A 27,313-nucleotide genomic window follows, 5' to 3' on the forward strand; every position below is an offset into this window, starting at 1 on the left:
CCCCGTGCAGCCCCCGACGCCTCCACCCTCCCCCTCCTCCCGCGCGCCGCGGTTCCACTTCCGGCGGGCGGCGCCATCCCCATCCGGGGTCAGGGCCCCGCTCCCTTCCTGTTATTGCCCGGGCGGGAGGCGGCTCCGGCAGCGCTGTGGGGGTTGTGGACGCTGCTTCCGCCAGCGCCCGGGGAGGGGCGGGGGGGGGGGGGGAGGGGAGCGGAACGGTTGCCTGCCGAGGGGGTGCGGTGGTGGCTGTGGGGCGGCTCAAGGAGTTGCGAGCGCTGCGGGGCGCTGCCCGGCCCTGCCCTGCCCGTCGGGGCGGCGGCTGCGGGCCGGCTCGCAGGAGGGGAGGCCGCGCCTGTGAGGTGAGTGAGGCGAGGGTCGGTGCTGGGGCCGCCTGGCTCTCCCGCGGAACGGTAGCGCTCTCTGGGGCGTCCCGCGGCGGTGGTCGGGGGCTTCCCGGCACTCCGGGCGGGCGGTGGCGGGGAGGGGCGCCGCTTTCTCTAGACTGTGGGGCGTCTGGTTCGCCTTCAGCAGCCGGAGGGGGAAGCACGACCCTCGGGTGGTTGAGGGGGGGGTCGGAGCGCGGCTGCGTCCTCCCGGAGGAGCGCTGCGGTGGGGCTTCCCTCGGCTGGGAGAGCTCCAAGGCGTTCCTCCGCCAGATCCTGGTTTGTGGGTCTCTCCTCGTAGGGACGTGACCTGGGAGAAGGAAAAACCGTAGGGGCTTGTCGCTTTCGAGTGTGGCTCCCCCCACGCCCGACATATGGCTGTTTTGTATGAAGATGTTTCAGAAGTTCTTGCAATGGAGTGTGTGTAGGCTCACGGTTGGGCCAGTTAATGATACTGGGAACAGAGCCTCTTCAGACTGGGTGTGCGTATGAATTGGTGGCGTACAAATCTCCTGTTTCCAGCTGCAGTCCACTTGCAGTAGCCGTGTCACATCAATGCTACCTGTAAAAACGTCTTATTTCATGCTATCCAGAGATCTCTTTTTATTGATGTTATTTAAGAAACTGCTGTTTCTTACCAGTACTTGTGTATTTTTTAGTAGACCGAATGTTAACAAAACTTCTATCAAACTGATACAAGCTGCACGTTTGTTGTTCTTGGGGGGTTTTGCTGCTGTTTTTAGCATTCCTGAAATTATTAATGTATCAGACCTCTTATTTTTGTTACTAATACTCCTATGTCTCTGTCATCTTCTTCCTCTGTAACTCTTTCCTTGTTGACTTTAAAGATGTGATTGAACAGAAGTTACTTTATAAACAGTGCATCTTCAAGCACAAGGAAAGCATATGTTTAAAATAGACAGTATGCTTGGGTTAATTGACAGCTTTGCTTGAGTTAATTTTGCAGTTATGAGCGTTCTGCAGCAGACTTGTAAAGGAGTGGTAAACTAGATGCTGAATCTGGATTTTGTAGTACTTGAAAGAAGGAATCTGGACTCTGTTCTGTTAGTTACTTGTACCCTCACATCCCTGCCTTGAGCTTTAGCAGGCTTTCAAATTCATCACATTGGTTAAAGTTAGAAACTTTCTCATCACGATCTGAATCATTCTTTTATTTCTTCCACCTCACAATTAATTTTCAGGGATGTTCTCATAGTTGTGCTTCAGCTGATTCCATGCTGCAATTCTATAATGCAGTAATAATCAAAGTCTATCTCTTGTGTGTAAAGATGGTTAGTTCCTAGGAGTATTTCACTACTCAAGATGATGGGGTTTAATGGTTTGTCTACTGTGGGGCACTGATTGGATAAGCTTTTCTGAAGTAAAACCCCGTGTGAACTTAAAGTTTCACAATAAATAACTTTATTCTCAAACAATAACATTGGCAAACTTTTCCATAATGGTTAGTTGAAAGCATATTTTAGCCAGTGTTGTCACATTGACAAACCACACATCAACCAAGCTTGTAGTGCTCACAGAGGAATTTATGAAGCCGCACAATTCCTTATGTGATCCATGAAACATTCTGCTTTTTTCATTAAGACAATAAATACAGCAACTTCAGAGCTGCAGTTGAAATTTGACTGGAACAGATGCCCTGCATTTCATAGGTGTTAACTCGATGCCATTCTTAGCAACCTGGAAACAGTGTTTTCGTATTTTTTCAGAGCACACTAAGCCCAGCCTACAAATCCATGCTAAGGCGTTTTAGTTGTTTGACTGCTTCAAATTGTCCTTCTGTGTTAATAGCAAATTTGTTTTGCTTCTTGTTGTATGTAATTTACTTTCATGCATAATGACATTGAGCGTTTTGTTTTTCTGGAGTATTCTTTGGGAAAGGTGGTGTAACTGAGCTGTTTACAAAGCAGCTGTGCTTTACTGGAAGTCATAAAGTAGTTAAATACTTAGTTAACTGTTTCTCTGACAATCAGGCTATTACTGCTTTCTGGAAGCAAGTAGGGGCTACTCCTTCCTGGATAACTCACTTTTTTAAAGTTGCTGGAAGCTTTAGAATAGAAATGTCTGCAACAATTACCGTCATGCCATCTCACAAGACCGAGTATGTCATGAGAGCTTTCCAGTTGTTGGAAGAAAATAACACCTTTAAAAAGTGTTATTGCGTGAAGAATGGACTTCCTGATGACAGTTGTTCCTCAGATTCAAATGTGTAGCATGCTTTTTAATGGCTTGGTCATGGGTAATAGCTTTGAACAACCTTTTTAATTCAGAAAGAAATTGAAGTTTTTTATAAATGGCTAGACAACAAGCCTAAGGCTGACATTTCATATGCAAAAACTGATTTCTTAAAAATGATGTACATGAAATGTCAATTCATTATGTAGTCTTCTAGACTTATGGTGCAGATGCTCTGCGTACCAGGAATACCTGGTTATCTGAACACCTTGCAAATACCAGTCACTTCCAAATAGGAGACTGTTGTTATTGCTTTTCTTGCCTGTTTTGGGGGAAAGAAAACTGGGATGATGATACATTAATTGCAAATCATTCAAGAAATACTAGGATCTCTTAGATGGGTATTATATGTATGTTTGCCTAGTTGTGTACATTAATGAAGGTTAACAAAGGCTGTAGTTAATAGGGCATTTGAAAAATGTGGTATTTGGGTGAGGGGAAGCTAAAATTTTTTTAAACTTTGATACTGCTGAGGAAACTGATTTTTATGATTTATAACTGGAGCAGGAATACTGCAAAATTAGTCTTTCCAGTTTAATCTCAAAATACCTTTGTAAAACTAAATTTTGTCTTAATACTTACTGTTCTGTAATTACTGAAAAATGTGTGAGATCTAGTAAATCTCCCAGATGAGGAAAAATGGGCCATATGTGCATTTTTTGTGTGTGTGATTGAGTTGGAGGGGGAGCATTAGGGAAAGAATAAGAGTTTGTCCTTTGGCTGACTGAAGAAACAGACTTGTGGCTTGTGGTGTAAGCTAAGGTAGGGTTTGTTGGGGTTTTTGCAGCTTTTTATGCATTGCATTCTATGCTTGTGGGAGTTTTGTCTCATCCTTTTAAAAAGCCAGACATCCAGCTGCTCCAAGTGATGATGCCTGTCTGATACTGTAGCTATGGCTAGAAGAGGCCACAAAAATATTTATGCTAAAACTGGATGGGAATTTTCTTTTGCCCTTTAAGTTGAATGTGTCATGGCAAAGAATTCTGTTACAAGTTTCTCTTTGTAGTATCCTAATCCAAATGTGAGCAGTGGAGAGAGAAAATGGATTTGTTTCTCTTGATATTTATTTGGACACCAAACATATGTGAGTTGTTTTCAGTACAGGGTTGGTCCAGATAACCTCCAGTGGTTCCCTCTAACTGAATTTATTCTATAAATCTATTTCTGAATGGCTAATGGGAGTGTTAAGTGAACCAGAAATAGTACTCTGAACTATTAACTGTTTTTTTTCCTGCACCACTGCCATAGTATTAACTTGAAAAAAACAACAACTACGAACAAAAAAACCTAACCAAAAAAGAAACCCCACAAAATCAAACCCAACTGGGGGGTAGAGAGAATTAAACTGTTTTGAAAAAATAAAAAGTTGTTTTTATAAATCCTGTAAGTTAACTTGTGGTCAAAGGGAAATGCAGCAGACAGTATAGTTTATGTAGTTCTGAATCTGTCTTAGTCTAAGCAGTACTTAATGGTTTTGCAGCCAGTATGTTTGCTTTTATATAGCATGCATTTACACTTCAATTCTAGAAAAGTATTTTTCTAGATGCAGATTTTTGTGAAAGGCAGTTTGAGAAGCCTGTGTATTTCAAACAAGAAATGTGAGAGACAGTGGACATCATCGCTTGTTCTCTATTAAGAGCATTCTTTTCTTAAAGCCAGTAAAGTGGAGAATAAAAGCCCTTTGTCAATTATGGCTGCTAAGTACACTCCCTGGGAATGTTTATAGTCTGTTTTTGAAAAACTGTACTCAAATACCCAAACTCTAGAAATATAAAAATGAAATTCAAGGAAGCCAGCTTACCTTTATGAAATTGAAGGGGGGAGAATGATGGAGTACTGTTGAAGCTTTTGCCTCTCTGGCATGTTGCTAACTTGCAGCAATAGAAATAAATGACTACTTCAGTCTAGTTTAGGAACAGTTGGGCTAAACATAGAACTGGAGGTTCAGCCATCTCTTGTTTCATGCCCCGTTGCTTTTTACCAATAGAAGGTTAGATGTACCTCAAAGAGATTGGGTTTTGTTTGGTGTTTTTTTTGTCTAGCATTAACGTATTTCCTTAAATTAACTGATCATTGTGGATTTTTATGTAGGATAACTTTGGCCATTTTGCTTACAGCTTCTGCTTAATGAAAAGCTTGCAAATTAGCTTTTGAGCATTGTAACCACAAAGCATATTTGTCGAATACAGGAGACTTATTGAATTGACTAAGACTTACTGTAAAGCTCCCTGAAATTTTGAGACAGCTGAGTCACATTTGCTGTACATTATGACCTTCTTCTAAGGCAAAGATATGTAGAGAAAAATCCCTTGGGTGTTTTCTCTTGAAGTCCAAACAAAAAAGAAAACTGGAAGGTTGCCCCTTAGATTGAACATGTCAAAAAACTTACTGTTTTTGCTATTTCCATACTTCTTAGTCCATCTTTTGCCATTACTTAATGTGGCAGTTAGTGGTGATGAATGACTCTTGCCCAATGTGTTCCAAGACTTCCTAATTTTTAACTCTTGCTGTTAACTTGGGTAACAGTCCTTCCAGAAATGGATTTTCTGCTGAGATTGCATTTGTTGTCTTGGAAAAGTGTCTTAAACTATTATCTGTTTAGCTGTGGGTATTACAGAGGATGCTGAATCTGTGAGCAAAAATTTACTCCTTGTTGGAACCTTATTCCTTCTTTTAGCTATTAGCAGTCAACAAGTTCTTGAACATCCTCAAAAACCAAGAAACCTTGAACATTACTGACAAGAAAATATTCAAGATTCAGCATTTCATCTGAGAGTAATCAACCATAAGTAGAAATACTTGCCTGTTCTGTGATCTGAATCTAATAGAACAAAATTTTCTGTACCTTGGGAGTTTGACATCTGACTTAATAGAAAAGTGAGGTGACTGATCTTTGCAAAGGTGTAGGCAAGCTAAGCACTGAACACTTGAAAATACAAGTACAAAAAAAAAGTAAGAATGAGCAGAGGGTAAAGAATGGCTTTCCAAGGAAGCAGATTGGAGATGAACTGTTCTTTCTCAAACTCAACAAATATGCTTTGTGTGATGTGGTATGTTATTATCCAACTTCAGTGTTTGTGCCATTTAGTTACTTTTCATTAAAGCTGGAAAACACTAACTTGACTCTTGACTACAGGCATAGTGTAAAAGATTAATGTTAGCACTGTGAACTTAATAGTGCTAACATAAGGAGAAGTTTCTCGGTAGAGCTAGCTTCCTTTGGGAAAAGGGAAGTAAAAACTTCCACTCCAATTACTCTAAAATATGCTTGTTGTGGTCATTAAACTGCTTAGATTATAAAACATACCACTTACTCTTCATTTTTGTATTTATGTTTCCAGCTCTTAAGAGAATAATCAGCAAATGTTGTGGCTAGATTATAAAAGTGGAAGTCATACTAATAAAACTGAAAATTGCTCTTCTGTCTTCTGAAAAGTTTATATGGATGTTGAGCAACCAGTTCCACTTACCAGTTTATCAAGGCAGTCTCCACTGGTGGGAGGAAGGTGATTAATATATTGTATTTTATCTGCTTGCAATTTCATGCTGTCACCTCTGAAATCTCCTTCAATTTCGATGTTAAGTACTGTAGAAGAGCACTTGTCCCAAGAAAACCTCTAGTGTCTAAGTGAAAGAGCTAATTTTCAAGCAACATCTAGACATCTTGAATAGCCTTGATTGTGGCCGTATAATTGAGGATGTGTCCGAACAGGGTGCCTGTGAGTACCACTTTTAGACTAGCAAGTTCGTTATACAAAGATTGATTTATAATAAGCTATGTTTGTGTTGCAGTGTAAAATAGTAATGTGTGAAATTGAAATGCTGTCATTGTAGATGATAAAAGTTAACCAGTTATGTGAATTTTTTGTAAGTAGTTGCTAGCTAAAATGCTTAAAGTTGATTTTAACATTTTAATAGAGAAGGTAAAGTTTAACTGTGTTTCTCATGTTTAATTGTTTACCAGGGTTGTGGTTAGCAAAATTCTAATAACTAGTCTTCCTCTTCAAGTTTCTCTGAAATGGAGGATAAAGCACTGATGTCGTTATCACTGCTCAGCAGCACTCCCTTGATCTTAGATACCTCCAACTTGGAATGTTTTGACATGTAGGGGAAGATGGCATAACTACCACCAAGAGATAAAAGGATGAAAACGGAAGCCAACAAGCAACAAAACAGCAGAGTTGATACATGAAGAAAAGGATAGTAAAACCTATTCCTGACTGTGGAAACTCTCCTTAAATGTGTTGTCAAATTACTTTGCAATCCGGCTCTTCAACTCTTTTATCGCCACTTTTCCAAGCCTTTCATTGTACATCAGCAGATAGGATAGTATCAGAAGCAACTTCAAGGTTATAAGAGAAACGTAACCATTATTATGGCTTCTAATCTCTTGCTGTCCTGGTATGTGAGCAGGTTATTTATTTCAACAACAACAAAGATTATTTGCGATAGTCACCCTTCCCTAATTGGTGTTTTTTATGGGTTGAAATTAAATCCAAAACACTTAGGTTTTTGTGTTTTTTCTGTTCTATCCCAGGGTTAAATTTCACCAGGCTGAAAACTGCGTGCAGTCTTTTTGAATATACACACCTACAAAAACATTAACGAAATGTTTCCAAAGAATGATGTATTAAAGATACTTCCTTGTTTGTGCAGATGTGTACAGTTCTCTTAATAGCAATGGCTGACTACTGCCAGCACCTTTTTGGCTTTTTTAAAAAAAGTTTTACTTTTTAACACATCCCTTACAGAGTTCTGAGTGTAGTAGTAGGCAGCATGTGCCTTAGTCTCAAAGTATTTCATCTGGATGTGAAAGTCACTTACCAAGCTGGGAAATTGAGAAATCTTTAAACTATTATGGAGATGTTGCTGGTATTCACTGTTCAAATATCTATGAGCTTATGTCACTTTCTTCTTTGGAAAGTTCATGTTAATTGCAATCACTATCTATTTAGGCAAATATTAGCCATTTCTTTTGGATGTAGTAAACACAAACTGCTGGTACCCTGACCTTGTTAGAAAAACAATTTGGGTAACAGCTTGAAGTATAGGAAAGAGATGCACTAACTACAAGCTTAATATCTCAGTAGCCCCGTGCTTGAAATCATGCTTTCATGTTTGCACAGTATAGGGTTTGCAAAGCAGATGCTTCTAACAGATATGTACAGAAATGATAAACATTTGATTAAACATGCTGAAGAACCATTTGTCACAGTTTAGCATGGCTGTTTTTATACTTCAGGCTGAAGCATGCAGGACCTAATGACATACATAGTCACAATGAATCATGTTTGTTTGCACTTCTTGAGCACAAATGCCAATATGTTAGTGTCTCAAGAATCATGAATGTTGCTTTGGCATTCAACCTGTAAATGCAGAGAAAAGTCCTATTCAGAGTCAACAGCTAGAAGAATAAACCTAAACTCCTTAAGGTTTTGGAGAAACTTTGGTTTCTTTGTGACATATAAACCAGTCAAATACACTTACAAAATCAGTAATTCAGTCAACAGTATTGTTTCACGTAGAAGGCTCAGTTTTCTGATGCGCTTAGGTGCTGTATGCCAAACTAATCTGTGACCTTTAGGGAGATGAAGCCTGGGGGGAGCACACAGTGGTACTAAACGCCTTGCTGCTGAATAGTATCACACTGTCCCTCTCACACACTTGGTGTGGGGGGTAGGCAGGACAGGCTTGGTCTGCTGCTGGAGTAAATAAAGGTCTGTTGATAATGTTTTATGGAAAACTGTTGGTGCTTATCTTTCAGCAGGGTTATCATCTACTGCTAAATAAATATTTAGTTAATCACCATTGACTCTGTATCACAAACAGGCCTACTAGGGAGTAGTACTTCATTATTTCTGACTCTTGAAAAGCCATGGTATTTTCCTGTTGTGATTATAGCTTGTGTAGAGGTAGGCAGCTACTACTACAGGGCAGGGTTTGCAAGGAACTGGATTTGTTTCCCTGCTGTCTTGTTCCATGTGTCTTTGTATAGGACAATTTGCGAAGAACTGTATTAATTTCAGCTGTTTATAGGACAAGAGTATTTAGTTGCAGAATTGAAATTTTTCATGATGGTGACTGTGCCTTTGTGTTAATTCTGCCACAAACTTCCTTCTCTCAATAAACGGTTTTAAAGAGGGAGTTAAGAAATACCTCAATGGAGAATGTATTGTTTTGTTTTTTGAGTTTAGGAGCTTAAACAAAAAAACCTACTTCCATGCTTTTGCTGAGGCATGTGGTTCCTTTCAAATGCTCTATCAAAAGTGAAGTTGCAGCCCATCCTCTGTTTGCCAGTAAATAAAAGATAATGATTTTTGCTAATGGAATTCAGTAAGTCCATGCGGACTAAACCCATAGTTCTATAAATGCTGTTTGGCTACAGAAGTCAGTTAAGATAGAATAAATGGAAAACTAACTTATATTCAGACTATGAAACAAACTGCCATCTTCCAGTTTGCTGTTCTGTGCTTAGTATTAGAAATCTGCAAAGTTGCAGTATTGCTATCCACTGCCACTCAAATTATTTTTTACACATTAGTTGCTTTCAGGGTCTGGAGTAATTTAGTGCAGAATAAACCCTTTATCTCAATTTAAAGTTGCTGTCTGACTCCATCCTAAGAAATATTATGTGGGAAGTACACAATATGCTCTAAGTCAGTCTGAGTTTGATGTCTTTTTCGGCTACTTCTTAGTAAAGGAAGGGCTCACAGAGGGGATCTTCAGAGTAAAGATGGATATAAATTAATAAACAGAAGTGGGCCAAATTTTCTTTGGAACACATGTTTCTTTCTGTGCCTTCCATCCAGAGAAGCTGCTCAGGTGGATGTTGTCAATTGAACCCTCTGGATATGTTGTTTGTGGTAGAGAGGGAAGTGTAGTGGTGTGAGGACTGGCAGTACCTCCAGTGTCTTATTTCAGATCTTTCCCTGCCCTTCTAGGTATGGACAGTGGGAGAGGAAATCTTTCCTCTTTGTCAATGCAACTGGAGGTTTGTCTTGCTGCAGCAGGGAGTTCTAAAAGCCAAGGTGATGTGTCTGGGGGAGATCAGCACCAGGAAGGGCCCAGTATCTGAGTTACAGCTCTGCTACACAGCTGCTCATGTTAGGTGAAGATTCAGACTAGACCGGAGTGGAGAACACCTGGATTCACTCTGCTCCGGTTCCTTGTCCTTGTCTGTGTGCCAGCGCTTCCTGTTTTTAAAGATCATGTTTACTGTCTGGGTTCCAAATATCCCAGGAAGGTGGGAGGATGGGAAGAAACATGGGAAGAAAAGTAAACAGCACTATTTAAGGTGGAGTTTTATATTTTTATATATATATTTTTAGCATTTATTACCTATCTAGTTTGATGAATGATGTTCTAGAGTAATCGTTTGTTTACATCAGTTTGCACTAATTTCCAAAAGCAGAACACTTCTGCATGTGAAAACTAACATTGAAACCCTTAGTATTTGTAGCAAGGAGCAGAATAGGGATTGTGGTGTGCTTTTACTTCATGTTCTTTCTGATGTTTACATAAAAAATGTTTGTCACCCACATAAAATAGACTATTAAAGAAAAATATGTAAACAGAGAAAAAACTTACTTCTATTGGTACAAAATGGCATGTTGCTCTGATTTTGTTGCTGAACTTTAAGGCTTTTGATTTAAAGAGCTTGAAGGAATTTGAGTGCTGCTCACTGAGCTTCAGAGTGCACACCTAGCTCTGGAGGAACAGCTCCAACCAGTACAGAGCCAGATGGGAGAGTAATTCTCCTCCTGCTACATAGCTGACCAAGCTAATGGTTGAAATAATGAGTAAGCAGATATGTGAAGTGTAAAGAGAAGATGCGCTGTTTTTCTAATTTTTTATTGTGCTTTATGACTACTAGTTTTCTATAAATAACAAAATCCTTTCCTTTGAGGTAAAGCTAGAAATGGAATTACTGAATGATTTCAGACTAAAAAGGAAGATTTAATTCCAGGCTTTCCTTTGTTTAACAAAGAGGAAAAAAATCTGCCTTTAACTGGAAGAAAATGTTCTAGGACAGAGATTCTGCTCTTGGTATGTCATGGGATCCCTAGGGAAAAAGCACAATCATAGTGGGAGTTGTAGAGGTCACCAGCAACTTTCAAATGTTTCTTTCTCGTGATCCTGTTTTCATGGCTCCTAGATAGTGAAGCTAGAAACGATATGCCTGCATGGATGGGGGAGGGTGAGCAAGGGGATTTGAAAATAAGAATTTCCAAAGGTCTTTTGGTTTTCTTGGGGGGGGGGGGGGGAAGACTTCAGCAATAGTAAGTATTTTTAAACTGTTCATCTTGTTTTCGTTTCAGCTGTTTGATATTTTTTCAGTTACAGTTAACATACATATGTATTACCTCTTGGGCAATACTTTATAGTGTGTTAGGTTGTTTTTTTCAGGATGACCTCACCATTGATTTTATTCCTTGTATCTGAAAGTCACTACAACCAGAATCCAACAATATTATATTCTGAAACAAAATAAAAATCTGCATGTAAGATAACTTTAAAGAGCTTTGAAATGTAGTCAACCCATGTTCTCATATCTAACTAAACTGCAACCTCTTTTCACTAATTTCCAGTGAGATTTTACATGCCCAGGAAAGAATGATCTTGTATTTCTATTGTACTGTAATTCTACAGATGCTACCAATAACATTAGGGTTTTTTAGCTCTGTAGAACAAGGCAAAGGTATTCAGCACTGTTGTTTGCAGGGAAGAAGTAGGTAACTACAAATAAAATTGGTAGTGTTTGGAAATACTTGCCTGTTTCAGAAGGAAGCTAAATGTTAGGAAGATGTGTTTTCCACAGTGTTAAATCTTTCTGTTTGTTTCCCTTGAGCTGCTGTTTGTGATCAGATAAGGAATTCTGCGTATTTGCCTCTTTCTGTGAAATAATGATGAAAGTAATACGTAAGAAATAAGAAGGCATAACTGCAATACAACAGTTTCCTGCTTTCTATTCTAAACAAAGCAGTATTTCTTTCTACTGTTTAAATCTGTGTGTAATAATGTTTTCATAGAGGACAGTTTCAGACATCTTTGTACTAGTCTTCCTGGGTTTTGGAAAAATGCCAGCTTGGCAAGCAGGAAGAACAAAAGGACAGTACTGAAAATATCTAGTCTGGGGCAGTCTTAACGCAGCAGGTTTGGACAGCAGCAAAATTAGACAGGCAACTCTGCCTAGTTTTCTTCATGGTGAGTTTTTGGAGTGCCTGATGTGTCTGAAGAGGAGACTAAAACATTTGATCTTTAGAAAAGTTGAAATGTCTTGCATTCTGAAAAGTGTTACTCTTGCCCCAGGGATTTTTTTATTCCCCTCCAATTTTTGTTTTGGGAATTCCACAGAGGTTTAAAATAGCTTGTTTGGGGACATACCTGTAGTTGATACTTCTGTCAGTTTGACAGGGGATTGGGAAAATCATACAAATTACACACGAGTGCACAGTAAATCAATCTATAAATATAGTTGGATTGTTTAATGACTGGAAGACTCTTTTCATAAGGCAATGCGAAGAGTCTAGAGGAAAATACTACCTGGAGAAGAAATCAAATCTAGACACAAACCCTAATGAGTAGCTCTTTGATAGCAAAGATACTGCAAATTATTATAAAACATTGCTACGTCCTGTCTATGAAAGCAATGTAATGGGATTTGTCTTGTGACTGGAAAAACTAATGGACTTCAATTAAAGTGTAGTAGTTTACTGAATGACTAATTCAGTTTCAAGTATGGACTGATAAAATTGCATTGAGTGTTTAGTCTATGCTTTTGAATTGATTTTGAAACACTAGCTGATGTTTACAGCAATGCAAAATTATTCAGTTCTCGGTCATTGAAATGTGTTCCTCTTTGCATAAACATCCCATACTTTATGCATTTAATACAGTATTACAGCACAGTACACTTCTGCTTCTTGCTTCCTTCTATACTTGCTGGTTGGTACATCATAGATGGAAGAATTGCTTTCTTGCAGAGCCTGAAGAGTAACTGTAGGTGGTCGTGCTGATGACAACCTTAACAAGTCTCTTGAGGTGAAAAAAATTTTTTTCCCCTCTAGAATGACCCACAGACTTGCACCATGGGTCTTCACCTGTTTTCCAAGACATATGGAAAAGACATATAGGTGGAGCTCCTCTGTTTGGAGAACATGCCCACAGATAACTTACAAAACAGGGAAAAACACCTTATCAGTTAACTGTGGGGTTTTTTTGTTTTATATCTCTCTCTCTCTCTCAATTGCCAAATATTGATAGCTATGTGGAGCTGGTATAATGTTTGTGAGTAATCTCTAGACAGTGAAAATCAATTCAGTTAATCTAATCTGTAAACAGATAATCTGTAAAAATGAGTGTTCTCTTAACAAGGAAGGGTTCTCCATGCTTTCTGATAGAAGAGCTCATGAAAAGTCATTTCTTGTTTGCTTGTTTTTGTAATGTAGATTTTGTCTGTACTGAAGGGTAACAGTCCTTCCTTTTAGCAAGACACATAAAACTTAGATCAGTAACACTCCTGTTTGAGATTCTTCTGGCAAAATGTTAACGTACAAAAACCACTTACAGTGTTAAAAATACTGCCAGGGTGTCCTGCTGAGCTGTAGATGCACAGGGCTTTTATGTGTAAAAGTGTGGTGAAAACAGCTGCAGAGGCCTCAGATGTAGCCTCACATGTCTTTAGGGGAAAATATATGTGGGTTTTTGACTCAAGTTAATTTGTCTCAAGCTTAGCTTGCTTAAATTATGAACATAGGAAGTACTTCTTTGGGTACTAACGTTAGGAACCAATATTAACTCTCCTGCAGTACAATTCTTACTGAATTTCCCCCACTGAGCTCCATTCCTCAAGGGGGAAGACTTCCTTTCAGAAGAAGTAGCAGCAAACTTTATGATGGTTTTACGTAAATCTTGTCAGAATTAACATATTTGTACGTCTTCAAGAAGGCGTTAGGAAAATAATTGTAGGCTGTAACTTGTAATAAAATATTCAATAGACTGAAATTGAGTTAGCCATGCTGCTTTATGTAGTTCTGCACAGTTCAGTGCTGTGAGGTGATAAAACTGTCAGTTTACCAAAACCAAGTTTTCTAAACTTGGAATCTCTTATTCTAAATAAGGGATTATATCAGCTGTATCAGACTATAGCTGATTTCTGTCCTATGAGAAAATAGATTATATATATTAGCAAGTAGGAATCATTATTTGGGAAGGTATGTTGTTTAACTTCCTTCTTTCTTCCTCCATGGGTATTTACTTTTTTTGAATGCAGTTTCAAAATTTGATCACTTATAGTCTGGGTGCTCAGCAAGGTTAGTGATGGAGAATGTGCTGAATGGATCAGGAAGGCTGTAATGAGTTGAAAAGGATACAATTTGATTGGCTGGTGTCGTTGAGTTTGGCCTTTGTGACCATCTGTTGTATCCCAAAGCTTTTGGCAGGGGAAAAAGTTTAAGGTGTTTTTGGAAGGTCAGGGATTGCAGGTGTGATGTAGTGTTCATTTGAAGTGTTTGCTTGTACCCTTAGTTGCATTTAAATAACATCTCTCTAGAATTCTCTTAAAATTATAGTCCTTTTACTGTCGAAGAACATAATTGATTCTATTTATTCCAGGCAGCGTTCCAGATTTGAAAGTGTACACAGAAACACAAGCTGCCAACTATACTTCAAAACTGTTTCTGTTTATATTTCTGCTTTCCAAATCCAAACCCTGGAGGCGTGCTTACATGTGCAAGTAAAATGAATATGCACACAGAATGACTATGCGCCCTGTTCCAGCACATGTCTGTATCCCAGTTTAAAACAAAAGCTGCTGTTTTCGTGCAGTTGCTCTAAAAAGAGTGTAGACTTTGGGGTGTCCCTTTTGGACTGTTTGCAAGTCTTTAAAGAAATGGTATTGAGCTGTCTTTTAACACTTTAAATTTTTAAAAAGCCATGGTTGACATCTATTTTGAGAAGATACTTGTCTAAAAGGATTTAATGTGTACGTGTGTCCCCCAGCCCTGCCTCTGTTTCTTTGTTAGCAGTTATTGGTGGGGAGGGAGGAAAAACTTGCAGTGGAATCAACCACAATTCTTGAAGGTGAACTAGCTCCACACTGTTGCAGTCATGCTCACTCCCCTGTGTAGACCCTGATGTTCATCTGACTCCATGGTAGTCTTGATAAGGCAGGTAGAACAGCAGAAACTAACCCAAGAAACACCTCGGGCAGGGAGAAGACAGGCTCTTAAAACCATCAGTTCAGAGGAGCCTCAACAGTATTGTGGAACTGAACTTAAAAGACTGCTGGTATAAACTCAGTCTGTGTTGTGAATATTTAATTGGATTGTGGTCCCTCTATATTATCATTGTTTGTATGTGTGGATAGAAAAGTTCTTATGACTGCATGTTCTTGTTTTGATTTTTTTATGTTGGTATATGCCTTAATAGTAATGTGTTTCAGCCTATGCTTGTAATTAAGAAACATAAATAAGCATGTGATTCACTGGGATGGAGAGGGAGTCTTGTTCATGCTTTGCCTGATCAAAAAGATGCTATTTAACCTTTTGTGTATTTCTTTTCATCTGTAAACTGAGGATAGTTACTGGTAATTCAGAATTCTCCAAGTTACTCTAAACGGTGTTATTTGGGTTCATTTGTAATGTTTTGTAATTGCTGAGCTTTCCGAGTTTGGCTCTTTAAATGCACTGTGAGTGTGATCAGAACTTTCCATTTCAGCATCTGCTCACTGAGACTATTACAACAATGAGGAAAATAAAATAGCTTCTTTAAGCTCTTCTTAAAAAAGTCAGTTGCAAAGCCCTTCTAAATATGCATGAGGTGTTAGTGGAAAAGCATTTTTCTAAACCTGCAGTGGCACTTCAGTACTTTTGTTGATATTTTTAAAACCCCAAACTACAACTACAAAGGAGGGTTTAAAAAAGACAACCCTATTGCTACTCAGAGTTGCTTAGGAAGCTGTGGATTTGCAAAAACATCATTTTCATTCTAATGCTTCTTTTTAAGATCTGAAGTGTGGTAAAAGCAGGTACTGGATGTACTTGGAAGAAAACGTTTCAGAAAATAAGTACCAAGGCATAGAAGTGCAGAAATGAGGATCATGGTTTTATTTTTTTACATATATCATTTAAAATATATTTATAATTCTGTGTATATTTTAATACACATAATATATATTTATATATAAATATATATTTTTAAAAATTGCTGAGCAAAGGGCAAGCATAGCATTCATTGTGTTTCCATGGTGAGAGCTTTCAGAAAGCTGCTGAAACAGAAGAGATGTGAAGCTGTTGGTTTGGGTTTTTCTATTCTTTCTGCTACTAAGGAAAGAAACTTAAGGTAGAGGGGCAGTCCTAAGAAGGTTCTTGACTTAAAAGGTGACTAAGAATGGCTTTAGAATAGTAGCCTGGTAGTTGTCCTAGCCCTGCGCTTTCAGGACTCTTGGTTAATGGCCCAGTGGACAACGGACTGCTCTAGATGTCTGTTGATACTGCCCACTCTCATAATGTATGTGCTGAAGTTAATGAAATTGTGGGCTAAGTGTAAGTAATGCACTGTTAGAGATTTGCATAATGTATGGTGGCCTTTGAGGTAACCTACTATTCTGCAATGAAAGCTTAGGTCTATGGTATGTAGTTCAGTGAAAATGCTTTGCTGCTCAGTGACAGTTAGAAACCCAATTTATTAGGAAAGCGATAAAAAATATTATGTCACTATGAAGACGTGTGCTCAGTTTGGACCTTGCATGTGGTGTGCAAATATGGCTGTTCCCCTTCTACCTTGTGAAAAGGATATGGTAAAGGTGGAAGAGATACAGAGAAGGTGACGTGGATTAAAAATACAGAATTACTTTTGGGCAGAGGACTAAATAATCTGGGACTATTATGGAAAAGGAGGGATGACTTGGTGGATCCCTAAGACTGAGCAATGAATGCAAAGATAAGGAACTTTGTTTCATTACAAGAAGTCTGGGATATCGGGTGAAAGTAGCAGGCTTCAGAGCAAAGAAAAGCAAATATTTTGTAACACGGAATGTTCTTCACTCTTGTCATAGGATGCGAACAGTTTGTGCGTGAAAACTTCCTGGACAAACTCAGTAGTTCTTGATGGATTTCTTTCATAAATATGTAAAGATTGCTTCTGGTTTAGGAGATTAAAAATAGGTAGCGATTGCAAGAGTTTATTGATGAAAAATCCGTGCATGTCTGCCTAGTTCTTATGTTCTTTCTTTGGCATCTGTTCTTGGACACTGGGCTGTAAGACATCTCTACTCTGTCCAGATACATTTTATTTTTTTTCTTGTACCTGCTCTTAGCTGGCATAAGGCAGTGCTGCTAGAAGGTCAGACATGTGTTCCCTTCCTTTCCTTTGGCTTGGCAGAGGCGTTCATGTGGCTGCCAGAGGGAACTGGAACAGGGATTTGATCTGAAATAAAACAAGCCCAACTAAAAAGTATTAATGGAGCTCAGTTCTTCTGTCTCATTCATGAAAAAAGGGTTTGTTGCTGGTGTAAGAGGCTTATACTGATCTAAAAAAAGCTAAGGCCATGTTTTGTGTGTACATGGATTCTTAAAATCAGGTTTAGAGGTTTTACTAAATACTTGCAACTATTATGTTAGTGGTGGTTGAATACTTAAAAGGTTTGGGGTGAGAAAAAGTTTTAAAAAAAAAAAAAGATGGAAGCATTGGTTTGACTAAACTGAGCAGAGCTGATGGTTTGTATCTCATCCAAATGATGATAAATGTTTCTCTTTCCAAATTAAAAATGTGAAGAGCTGGGTTTGAGATTTGCTTTAAAATTGCTGTAATAATAATTTGAATATTAGATATTTTCATCCCTCATGCTATTTAAATGTTCTAATAATAAAATATAAACTTCAGGTAAAAAAAATCGTCTATTTTTTAAGACTGTAGGCGTATTGGCATTTCTTTCCAAACTAATGTGATTCTGTATTAAGTGTTTTATTTGAGTAGATACTTACACCAAATACAAGTTCCTTAGACATCAGTTTTATAAAGTTCATGTGAAATATAGCCATGAATATTCATCTGTAATTATAAGCGGTATTTGAATGATTTTATCTGAAATTCCTTGTGATGTTCTTATTTTAAATTTAATATTTAAATTTTTGATTTTTACTTAGGTTTGCTCGCACAAATCACTGCTTGAAAAACTTCCAGTACAAAGCTATCTAAAGACTTAAAAATGCCTCCACGGCCATCATCTGGTGAACTATGGGGCATCCACTTGATGCCACCGAGGATCCTTGTGGAGTGTCTTCTCCCAAATGGAATGATAGTGACTCTAGAATGCCTCCGTGAGGCTACTTTACTAACTATTAAACATGAACTCTTTAAAGAAGCGAGAAAATACCCTCTCTATCAGCTCCTTCAAGATGAATCTTCTTACATTTTTGTAAGTGTTACACAAGAAGCAGAAAGAGAAGAATTTTTTGATGAAACACGGAGACTTTGTGACCTGCGACTATTTCAGCCTTTTCTAAAAGTCATTGAACCAGTAGGTAACAGAGAAGAAAAGATTCTTAATAGAGAAATAGGTGAGATTATCTTTATTTAAACATAGCTAATCTGTTTAACTGGCTTCTCTTCAAAATACAAAATAGAGAGTTGCGATGGATTGTTTGCTACCTGTACCTGTCAAAGTTTGCATTTCGTAACTGTCAGGTGTTGCATCAAATGTCCAAAGATGTTGATCATTCATAAACTGTGACTTAAGCTTCTTTTTGCTGTTATGTTTCATTCACAGGTAAAGTGTTTGCTTTGTACGTATTTATGTGGGTTAGAGGGTATTTTTTGCTGTCTACTATTAACAGGATTTCATATTATTACAGAGCAAAGTGTGTTCTGTTGTTTGGGAACTCAGTCTTAATTTGTCTTGAAGTTTACAGAACTGTAAATTATGGATTTAATTACAAATCTTAAATCACATTCACTCTAGAAGATGTTTTAATACTGCTCTGTCTTTCTTAGGAAGTAAAATTTCAGAAAGGAGGTGGTTTGACCCCCCCCCCTTTCCTAGAAAAAGAGCATGGAGGGTGGAGGGAAACAAAACTACCTGCATTTGGAGGGGCAGAGGGGAGACAAATTGTAATGTTTTGAATCATCTCTGGAGTAACGTATAATTCTCCAATATCCATTGAGAAAGCACAGGGAGACTAGTGTATATTTCAGCATCTAGGTTAAGTATCTAAATTCAGGCAGTACAAGCACACCTACTCTCGTTGCTAACGAATGTACATTGCAGTGGTAGAGACTCGTCAACTGGAAGTACTTGTTCTGGGGTGCTCCTAATTGTTAAATTATTTAATTGTTATGAGTGCATCATTGGTAAACTACTACTGTTTTGTAAAGCTTAACCTGTTTAAGACTTGGGAGAACAGTGGTTAGCTAATCATGCAACAGGACAATTGAAAGTTTTCACTTGAACATTCATGCATAAATAATTATTTATGCAAGTAATCTCATTAAAGTAAATGGAATTACATCTGAGACAGAGGACCTGAGAGAAATGGACTCTTACGATGCGCTCTATGCCAAAGAACTAAGTTCAATATCTCTTGCGAGTGCTTGTCACATTTTTAAATAGTGTAGTTCATCGGAAGAATTGAATAGCTGTCATTCAGTTATAAGCAAAGTTGATTATGTCCGTGATAGCTACCAACAATCCTGCCAGGGTTTTAGAAAAAATCGGACATCAGAGCTCCTCTGGTACACTTAGGAGACTTTGTGCTAACTTCAAAGGAAGTTTATTACTGGTCCTTTTCCTCCAGGAGGAGTGTTAGCTGTGAGTGGTGATTTAAGGCTTCCAGGATCTTCAGTGAATGTACACCTGTCTTAACCTTTTTTGTAACTGCTGAGCGCACTTAAGAACTGAGTTGTTCTTGAATGAAATAAAACAATTGCATATACAAGTAGAAACCAGTAGTTAACACACATATTTTAGCTTGTGTTTTGCTTAAAGCGTTCTTTTTCTGTCACTAATACAAGGAGTCGTTAGCTTTAATGATCAGTTACAATTATTTCCTCATGCTTCTTCACTGCTGTAGGTTTTGCTATTGGCATGCCTGTCTGTGAATTTGACATGGTTAAGGATCCCGAAGTACAAGACTTCAGAAGAAATATTCTTAATGTTTGTAAAGAAGCAGTGGATCTTCGAGATGCCAACGCACCACATAGTAGAGCATTATATGTCTGTCCTCCAAATGTAGAGTCTTCACCTGAGCTACCCAAACACATATACAATAAACTAGATAAAGGTAAGATAAATATTTACAATAGAAACATAATTTTTTTTCAGTGATTGAAATCAGAGTACAGCTGGTGACTTAGGGAAATCACTGTTTTATGTGCTGTATTTAGCAATAGCTTACACCTTAAGTTATTCAGAATAACTTTCTTGATAGAGTGTAGATTCAAAAGGAAGACAACAACACTTAAAATTACATATTTTGCAATAACTAAATCTTGAAATATAACTTGGTAAATAGAGGTGATTTTTATTTTTAACAGGCAGAAGCAGCTTGTTGGCTTTGCATTTTTCCTTGACATTCATAAATCTGGAATTAAATGTTGCTGAATCACTTGAGTTATCTTGCAGTCCTCAAATATGAAAGTTACTGCTGTTTTCCTGAAGGCTAAATAAATAAATAAATTCACTTTAGAAAATACTCTTAATGTCAAGGGGTAAAAGTTTTACACTAGAGTCAAAAATAAACCGAGCACAGGTATTTCCACGTAAAATTTACAAACCCTCTGTCAGTTTAGGCTATGAATCTTGTCTACATCTTCTTTCAGTAGTACACAGTGTCTGTGTGGTGGCGCAGGGAGTGGGAGTTGTTTGTTGGGGTTTTTTTGGATTTGTGTTTTTTGTTTTGAAATTGTGTTGAAAATGGTAGGCCTAACATTACTTTACATTTATTCTAGGGCAAATTATAGTGGTGATATGGGTAATAGTCTCGCCAAACAATGATAAGCAGAAATACACCTTAAAAATCAATCATGACTGTGTGCCTGAGCAAGTTATTGCTGAAGCAATTAGGAAGAAAACGCGAAGTATGTTGCTGTCATCTGAACAACTTAAACTTTGTGTCTTGGAGTACCAGGGCAAATACATTTTAAAAGTGTGTGGCTGTGATGAATACTTGCTAGAAAAATATCCACTGAGCCAGTATAAGGTGAGTAACATAATGGGTTTATTTTGCAATACACTAAAATAATCCAAATTTTTGAGGGAGAAAAGTGATCAATTTTATGACTGGCTTGCTTTTTCATTACATTAATCCAGAACATAGGAAGTAAAAGTGTATGTGTCTTTAAACTAATGGGCTAATGCATGTGTGTAGTGTGCATATTTGCAGTCTGTGCTTCAGAAGAGAGGGGAGGAGAAAAGATAACTTAAACTAGAATTTATATCACTAGTGTAATTTTTCTTCTGTGAGTGAAGTAGTTTGCCTCTAACACCAGTGATATATCAGTGGTAGGTACTTTCAGAAATATCCTAGATTTCTGATGGCAAGAGGTGAGTTATGCTTGAATGGGGTTGATGTAATACAAAAGGAAATTCAATCAGATGTTAAATTGAGGCAACCCTTGCTACTATGAATCTTGTCCCTTCCCCCTTTAGGGGTGGAAAAAATCTAAACAAACTCCTTGTTTTCCTGTTATTTACATCTTTAAATTTTTTGATCTTATTAAAGGAGTGATAAACTTCCAGCACTACATAAACCATTGTTAAATCTTCCTTGTGGCTGGCTGTCCTTCATTGACTGCATTTTGTTAGTGCTGTGAGGCAGAACTGCTGACAGCAGAGCATCTGAACAGCCCTCTCTGGAGCAGACAACAATGTTACCCTGTAGATTTCCTGACAGACTGCTGCTGCTTCCTCTTTGAGGAATGTATTGTTGCAATAAACAGCTTCCATTCCTTCATTTAAAATGGTGGTTGATCTGCTCTCCAGAGCAGTGGAGGAGAGAAGGGGGCTGGGGCATCCTGAGTAATGGGAAAAGCAGCTCTGCTCTATGGGAGCTGTGGAACAAGTGCAGGCATACATGAATAATTTTGCACAGTCATCTTGAGATCAAACACTAGACCTATTTGATCTAGCGTGGTTTCTTCAGAAGTATCTGCTATGCCTTTACTGTGTCACAAAAGAGCTTCCTAATTACACTCCAGGGCTGGACCTGTCTTAACAGTACCACAAAATACAATGCGTTGCTAGACTAAAGGCTCTCAGCGCTCAGTCCTGAATGGACACCATAGTCTTACAGCTAGAGTCTGTCAGGATCAGTGCTGAGCGTAAGGTAATAAGCACAACCGAACCCAAAATGAGTGTGTCTGCCATTTGTCTTGTGCTCTCTGCCTGTGACTAGGAGTATCAGTCTCACCTGTGCTAGGTCGGCAGAGCAGACTAGTTAAGCAACATGCTATGCAAAAGCAGCTCAACTGCTTCCAGGAACTGCTCTAATCTGGAAGCAGTCTGTGTTGTTTGTGCTGCGCTGCCCTGGAGCCAAGGAGCACTATAAGAAACCTGACTTGTCATTTTGTCAGTTCTGTTCTCTATCTCCAGTTCAACCTTCCACTGTTCTAGACGTTATTCATCTCTCAAAATCTGTATGAAGCACTACTGTGCGATCCTACCCAACAACATATTTATACCACTGAAGGAACTATAAACACTAAAGGGTGTACATACAGGAACAATGATAAGCTCTTTAAATACACTTTTATATTTTCCTGAATTTTTTTAGGTACAGATTACCAAGAGCATGCACCTTGAAAGCATACTGAATTTTGGTTTTGTTTTCTTGCAGTATATAAGAAGCTGTATAATGCTTGGTCGCATGCCCAATCTGATGCTGATGGCTAAGGAAAGCTTATATACCCAGCTACCACTGGACACCTTTACAATGCCATCTTATTCCAGACGTATCTCTACAGCCACACCCTACATGAATGGAGAGGCTACAGCCAAATCCCTCTGGACTATAAATAGTGCTCTCAGAATAAGGATCCTCTGTGCAACCTATGTAAATGTGAACATCAGGGACATAGACAAGGTAAGGCAAATGCTGTATGGCATTGTATATGGTTTTCAGCCACTCATTGTTTCCCTCCTGAGTTTTCTGTTCTGTGTTTACACTGGAAAAGAGGTGTTACTTAACATATTAGAAAACTAAACCACTTTGTTATTTAAAGTTAAGCATTCAATTCTAAAAAATGCAGCCATTTTTTAGCATCTGAAAACTTTTGTGTACTACTTAAAAAGCATGAGTTGTGGTATTTAGCTAAATATTCTACCTGATAGGAGCAGAACTCAGTTTGTATAGCTCACTTCAGCTGAGAGTGTAATGGATAGAAGAACAAAACCCATGTTACTTACATTCTAAATAATGATTATGTCTAAGAATGTATTACAGTAGTTGGGAATACTTTTGATGAGGCGATGCTGGATAGTGCGCTGCTATCTTCAATTTTAAAAAGGGAGGTATGGGAAGATCAAGGAGAAAAGGCAAGTAGGGTTCAGTCCCATTGAAGTCATACTACAAGCTTGGCACTCTAACTTCCTCAGAATTTGTTTGGTCTCTTCTTTCACTATAGGCACAGGAGGAATTAAAAATAAATTCTAGGTGTTTTTAGAGCTCATTTCAAGTTTACTATCGTATTTTTAAGAACTGGTTTTGCAATTAATGAGGAAAAAGACCAAAGCATTTTTTCTGGAAGGGTATGCTTATATATACCTTGCTTCACACCTTGCAGAGCATGAATGATTTTGGGTTGGGAGGTGCTGGGGCTGTTTGGTTTTCAGTTTTGTGTTTTACTTGATGGAAATTAGTGGGTAATATGTTGTAGTCATATGTTGATAGCAGTGAAAAAAATGGTTTATAGTAACGTTTCAAAGATAGTACTAATATTAACATTGTTTTCAGATCTATGTTAGAACAGGTATCTACCATGGAGGGGAACCTTTGTGTGATAATGTGAATACTCAAAGGGTGCCTTGTTCTAATCCCAGGTAAGCTGAGTACTTGAATGTCTATAGAGAACCTGACTTCCAGGGCATCATAAATGATAGCTCTGAAGGAGTAAAGGCTTGACTTGGCCATTATTCAGGTGGAGCTCCTTGCTGGGAATTCCCTGCCTTAAGTTTTGCAAGAATGTTTTTACCTAACCCTATATTTATAAATAGAATTAATTTAATTCAACGGTAAGTATTTTGTCTCATTGCATATAATAGTATATTTTCTTTACTGAACAGATTTGTTTTACACAAGCATTTGCAGTTGCCTCTGAAACTGCAATATAATTACTCATTAATACTGTGAAATCAGCATAGCTCTGGGTGGCTGATCTCTGTTTTTGACTGTGGATCAATAGCAGGTATTCCAGTTGCAGGTTCAGATTTCACCTTCAGCATGAGGCAATGTGATTGTATAGGGTGTACTAAAGCAGAAGCACTGCGTGTGGGGAGATAGGTATCATTTGCTAACATGGAAGTCACTGCCAGCTCTGGGCTGATTATTTTCAGGAAATTTCACCTACCATGAATATTATCTGGAAAAATAAATCACATGAACTTAAAAGTGCCATTAGTGTGCAAAAAGAAGCTTTATATGAGCATATATAAACATATTGAGAAAAGATATCTGAAAGATGTTGAATTTCTGCTTGTAACATTGACTAATGAGGAGGTGTGAAATTTCAGCATCTGCTGGGATAAGATGTAAAGTATGTGTTCAGATTTAATTCTTGACTTGCGTCTTCTATCTGACTTCATATTTTTGAAAGTTTAAAAAAATATAAATACTTTTGTACATTTTTCTATTAATATGATTAAGTGTTATAATTAGAGGGCCTAATAATCAGTTACTGAAGAATAGCCTCTCCCTCTGAGTTTCCCCAAAGATAGCTATACTTGAACTGATAGTTTAAGTTTTAGATAGAAAATCTTGGAAAGGTGGTGATGGATGTGACTTGAAAACATGGATATAATCACACAAATCTGCATTATATGAAATGAACACATAAGAAAAGTGAATTAAAGTTTATCTGCCAGTTTCTTTCTTCGTAGAGAAGGGCTTGGACAGTTACTTCTTTGTAAAGCTCTGCTTTTAGTAGCTACAGACATGATGAAAAATTAATGCTGTCCTTGGAAACGGTTGCTTCTTCCAGCTGAGAAAATTCAGCACAGCAATCCGCTTAGGAAAATAAACTGTATTCAGAAGTTCCTCTTCAAAAGCACAGTTCTGCCAATTGAGAGATAAAGGAGATAAAGCCTACTTAGAGAAGTTCAAGAAAACAAAATGTGTATTCCTGTAGAACCAATCTGTGCTCTTATTACTGTCAGGAATATTGTATTTGATTGCTATGTTATATTTGTGTTATTCCCATCTTGCAGTTACCTTTTTTTTTTCTAGCAGTTCAAATTTAGTTGAGTTCTGAAAGCTAGGCCACATTTTTTTTCCCACTTGCTTTTTTTTTTTTCCCCTGAAGTGAAAAATATTTCACAAGCTAAACCTTACACATACGCAAATCCATTATCTTTAGGTTATACTTACACTGACAGTTGCAGTCAGTAGGTTTGCAAGAGTGAAAGTGAGTGAACTTGTTACTCGGTTTGCAGGAATTGAACCCAGCATGACTTTTTAAATGGCGCTGGTGCTGGAAGGCTAATTGGGGAAGTTTCCATTCCCAAAAGGAGTAGACATGGTCAAATGTATGTAGGAGGACCCTTTTTCAGTAAGAAGGTGTACTCTTTATGCACATACACAGTTTAGGTGGGAATATAACAGATGCTTTTTAGTATTAGTAGTTCATTGATTGCAGTTGTCTCCATGCTCTTTTAACCTAGTTTTATTCTGCTTTTTAAATCTCGCAGATGGAATGAATGGCTATCATATGATATGTACATTCCTGATCTTCCACGTGCTGCTCGGCTCTGCCTTTCTATCTGTTCTGTTAAAGGCCGAAAGGGTGCTAAAGAGGTAAAATACTTCATGGCTTTAATACACTAACAAACAAAAGCTACTTAAGTCAAGTTTAGGAAGATGTTTGGTAAATGCTGTCCTGGCAATGAGTCTTAGTGCAATTTTTGATTTGAATCTGATTAAAATAAGGGTTTTTCTTTTCTTGTATCTAATTCAGATTACCTTTTTTTTAGTCAGAAATTAAGCAACATGGAAAAGTTTAGCCATTCAATGTTGTAAATAGTGTCTATACTGTAGTGCCAGACACAAAGATCAGTGTCAGTCTTCTGAGGTGCAAGTGCTTTTAAATTCAAGTTTCTAAACCCATAAGTAACTTACCTATTTATTAAAAAAAGTAATATTTATACTTGAGTTTAGAGCTGATTTTTTTTTTAAAGTAAAGAAATCTTATGCTGTTTTAGCATTTGATGCAAGATCCTAAATAGCCATTTTTAAGAATCTTCATATGGCCATCTAATTCTAGCCACCAGCATCATTAAATTCTGGGTTTGGGTGTGCGTCATAGGTGCTATATATTACTTTGTCTACAACCAGGTTTATGACTCACAGAATCATAGAGTGGTTTGGGTTGGAAGGGACCTTCTAAAGATAATCTAGTTTCAACCGCCCTGCCATGGGCAGGGACACCTTCCACTAGACCAGGTTGCTCAAAGCCCCATCCAGCCTGGCCTTGAACCCTTCCAGGGAGGGGGCAGCCACAGCTTCTCTGGGCAACTTGTGCCAGTGTCTCACCAGCCTCACAGTAAAAAAAAAAATAACTTGTTCAATCTAAACCCATTCTCTTTCAGTTTAAAACTGTTCACCTTTGTCCTGTCACTACAGGCCTTGATAAACTTTCTCTTCACCAGCTTGAGTTATTTTGATGTGGGGAAAATATTAGCATGTGTTTGTAAGTGTTTTGATACCATTCTGCAAAATGACTGCCATGACAGTCATTCATAGAAAAATACGGTGCAGCTTCCACAACCTGCTTTCAGCTAATCTGGGGATGTAACAGCTTGCTCTGGGGTGAAAATGTTATTTCTCCTGGCTCACTCTGCAGTAATTAATAGATGACACTGAAAAATCATCTTTTAATCTCTTTAAGGAGCACTGCCCATTGGCCTGGGGAAATATAAACATGTTTGATTACACAGACACTCTTGTATCTGGGAAAATGGCTTTGAATCTTTGGGCAGTGCCTCATGGGCTGGAGGATTTGTTGAATCCTATTGGTGTTACTGGATCAAATCCAAATAAGGTAAGTATTTGTATGCCAGTTTCATCTTTAGGAGTGCATTTTCAAAATATGCTGTGTTACAATTCAACAGAGAAAGTAATTTAAATTCCCTTTATATAGGAAACTCCATGTTTGGAGCTGGAATTTGATTGGTTTAGCAATCCTGTAAAGTTTCCAGATATGACAGTCATTGAAGAACATGCCAATTGGACTATATCACGTGAACTGGGGTTTAACTACAGCTATGCGGGGCTGGTAAGACGAACTCCCCTTTCAAGATTAACTTCTAAAATACAAAAGTATAATTTGTTTTACTCAGTATATTTGTGATAAAACTTTTTTCGTGTATCCTGATTTATTGTGAAAGGAAGAAATCCATTTTTTGTTTTGTTTTTAGCCAAGTGAGTAATATATTCTCATTTCTTTATATTACCAGTAAACTGACCAACCAG

The 27,313-nt window shown here is 38.0% G+C and overlaps 1 protein-coding gene across 8 annotated transcripts in view; it reads left to right on the forward strand.

The window, feature by feature from the left end:
- Positions 1–206: 206 nt before the first annotated feature.
- Positions 207–27,313, forward strand: part of PIK3CA (phosphatidylinositol-4,5-bisphosphate 3-kinase catalytic subunit alpha) — a 47,228-nt gene continuing 20,121 nt past the window's right edge. For 2 of the 8 annotated variants that reach the window (XR_012630116.1, XM_074878534.1), the window contains exons 1-9: positions 207–359; positions 17,783–18,196; positions 19,706–19,915; positions 20,583–20,833; positions 22,469–22,714; positions 23,585–23,670; positions 25,534–25,639; positions 26,730–26,882; positions 26,982–27,116. Coding sequence is in view for 7 of the 8 variants with exons in the window: in XM_074878534.1 (XP_074734635.1) it covers positions 17,845–18,196; positions 19,706–19,915; positions 20,583–20,833; positions 22,469–22,714; positions 23,585–23,670; positions 25,534–25,639; positions 26,730–26,882; positions 26,982–27,116 (1,539 nt within the window). In the remaining variant the exon portion in view is untranslated. Of the gene's footprint in view, positions 360–684; positions 864–6,637; positions 7,038–9,609; positions 9,931–10,663; positions 10,683–10,815; positions 10,834–11,602; positions 11,841–17,782; positions 18,197–19,705; positions 19,916–20,582; positions 20,834–22,468; positions 22,715–23,584; positions 23,671–25,533; positions 25,640–26,729; positions 26,883–26,981; positions 27,117–27,313 lie in introns of those variants that run through there. The other 6 variants (XM_074878539.1, XM_074878535.1, XM_074878538.1 and 3 more) reach the window with 6 other exon arrangements.

This window comes from Strix uralensis, chromosome 9 (genome assembly GCF_047716275.1).
Source record: "Strix uralensis isolate ZFMK-TIS-50842 chromosome 9, bStrUra1, whole genome shotgun sequence".
Taxonomy (NCBI): domain Eukaryota; kingdom Metazoa; phylum Chordata; class Aves; order Strigiformes; family Strigidae; genus Strix; species Strix uralensis.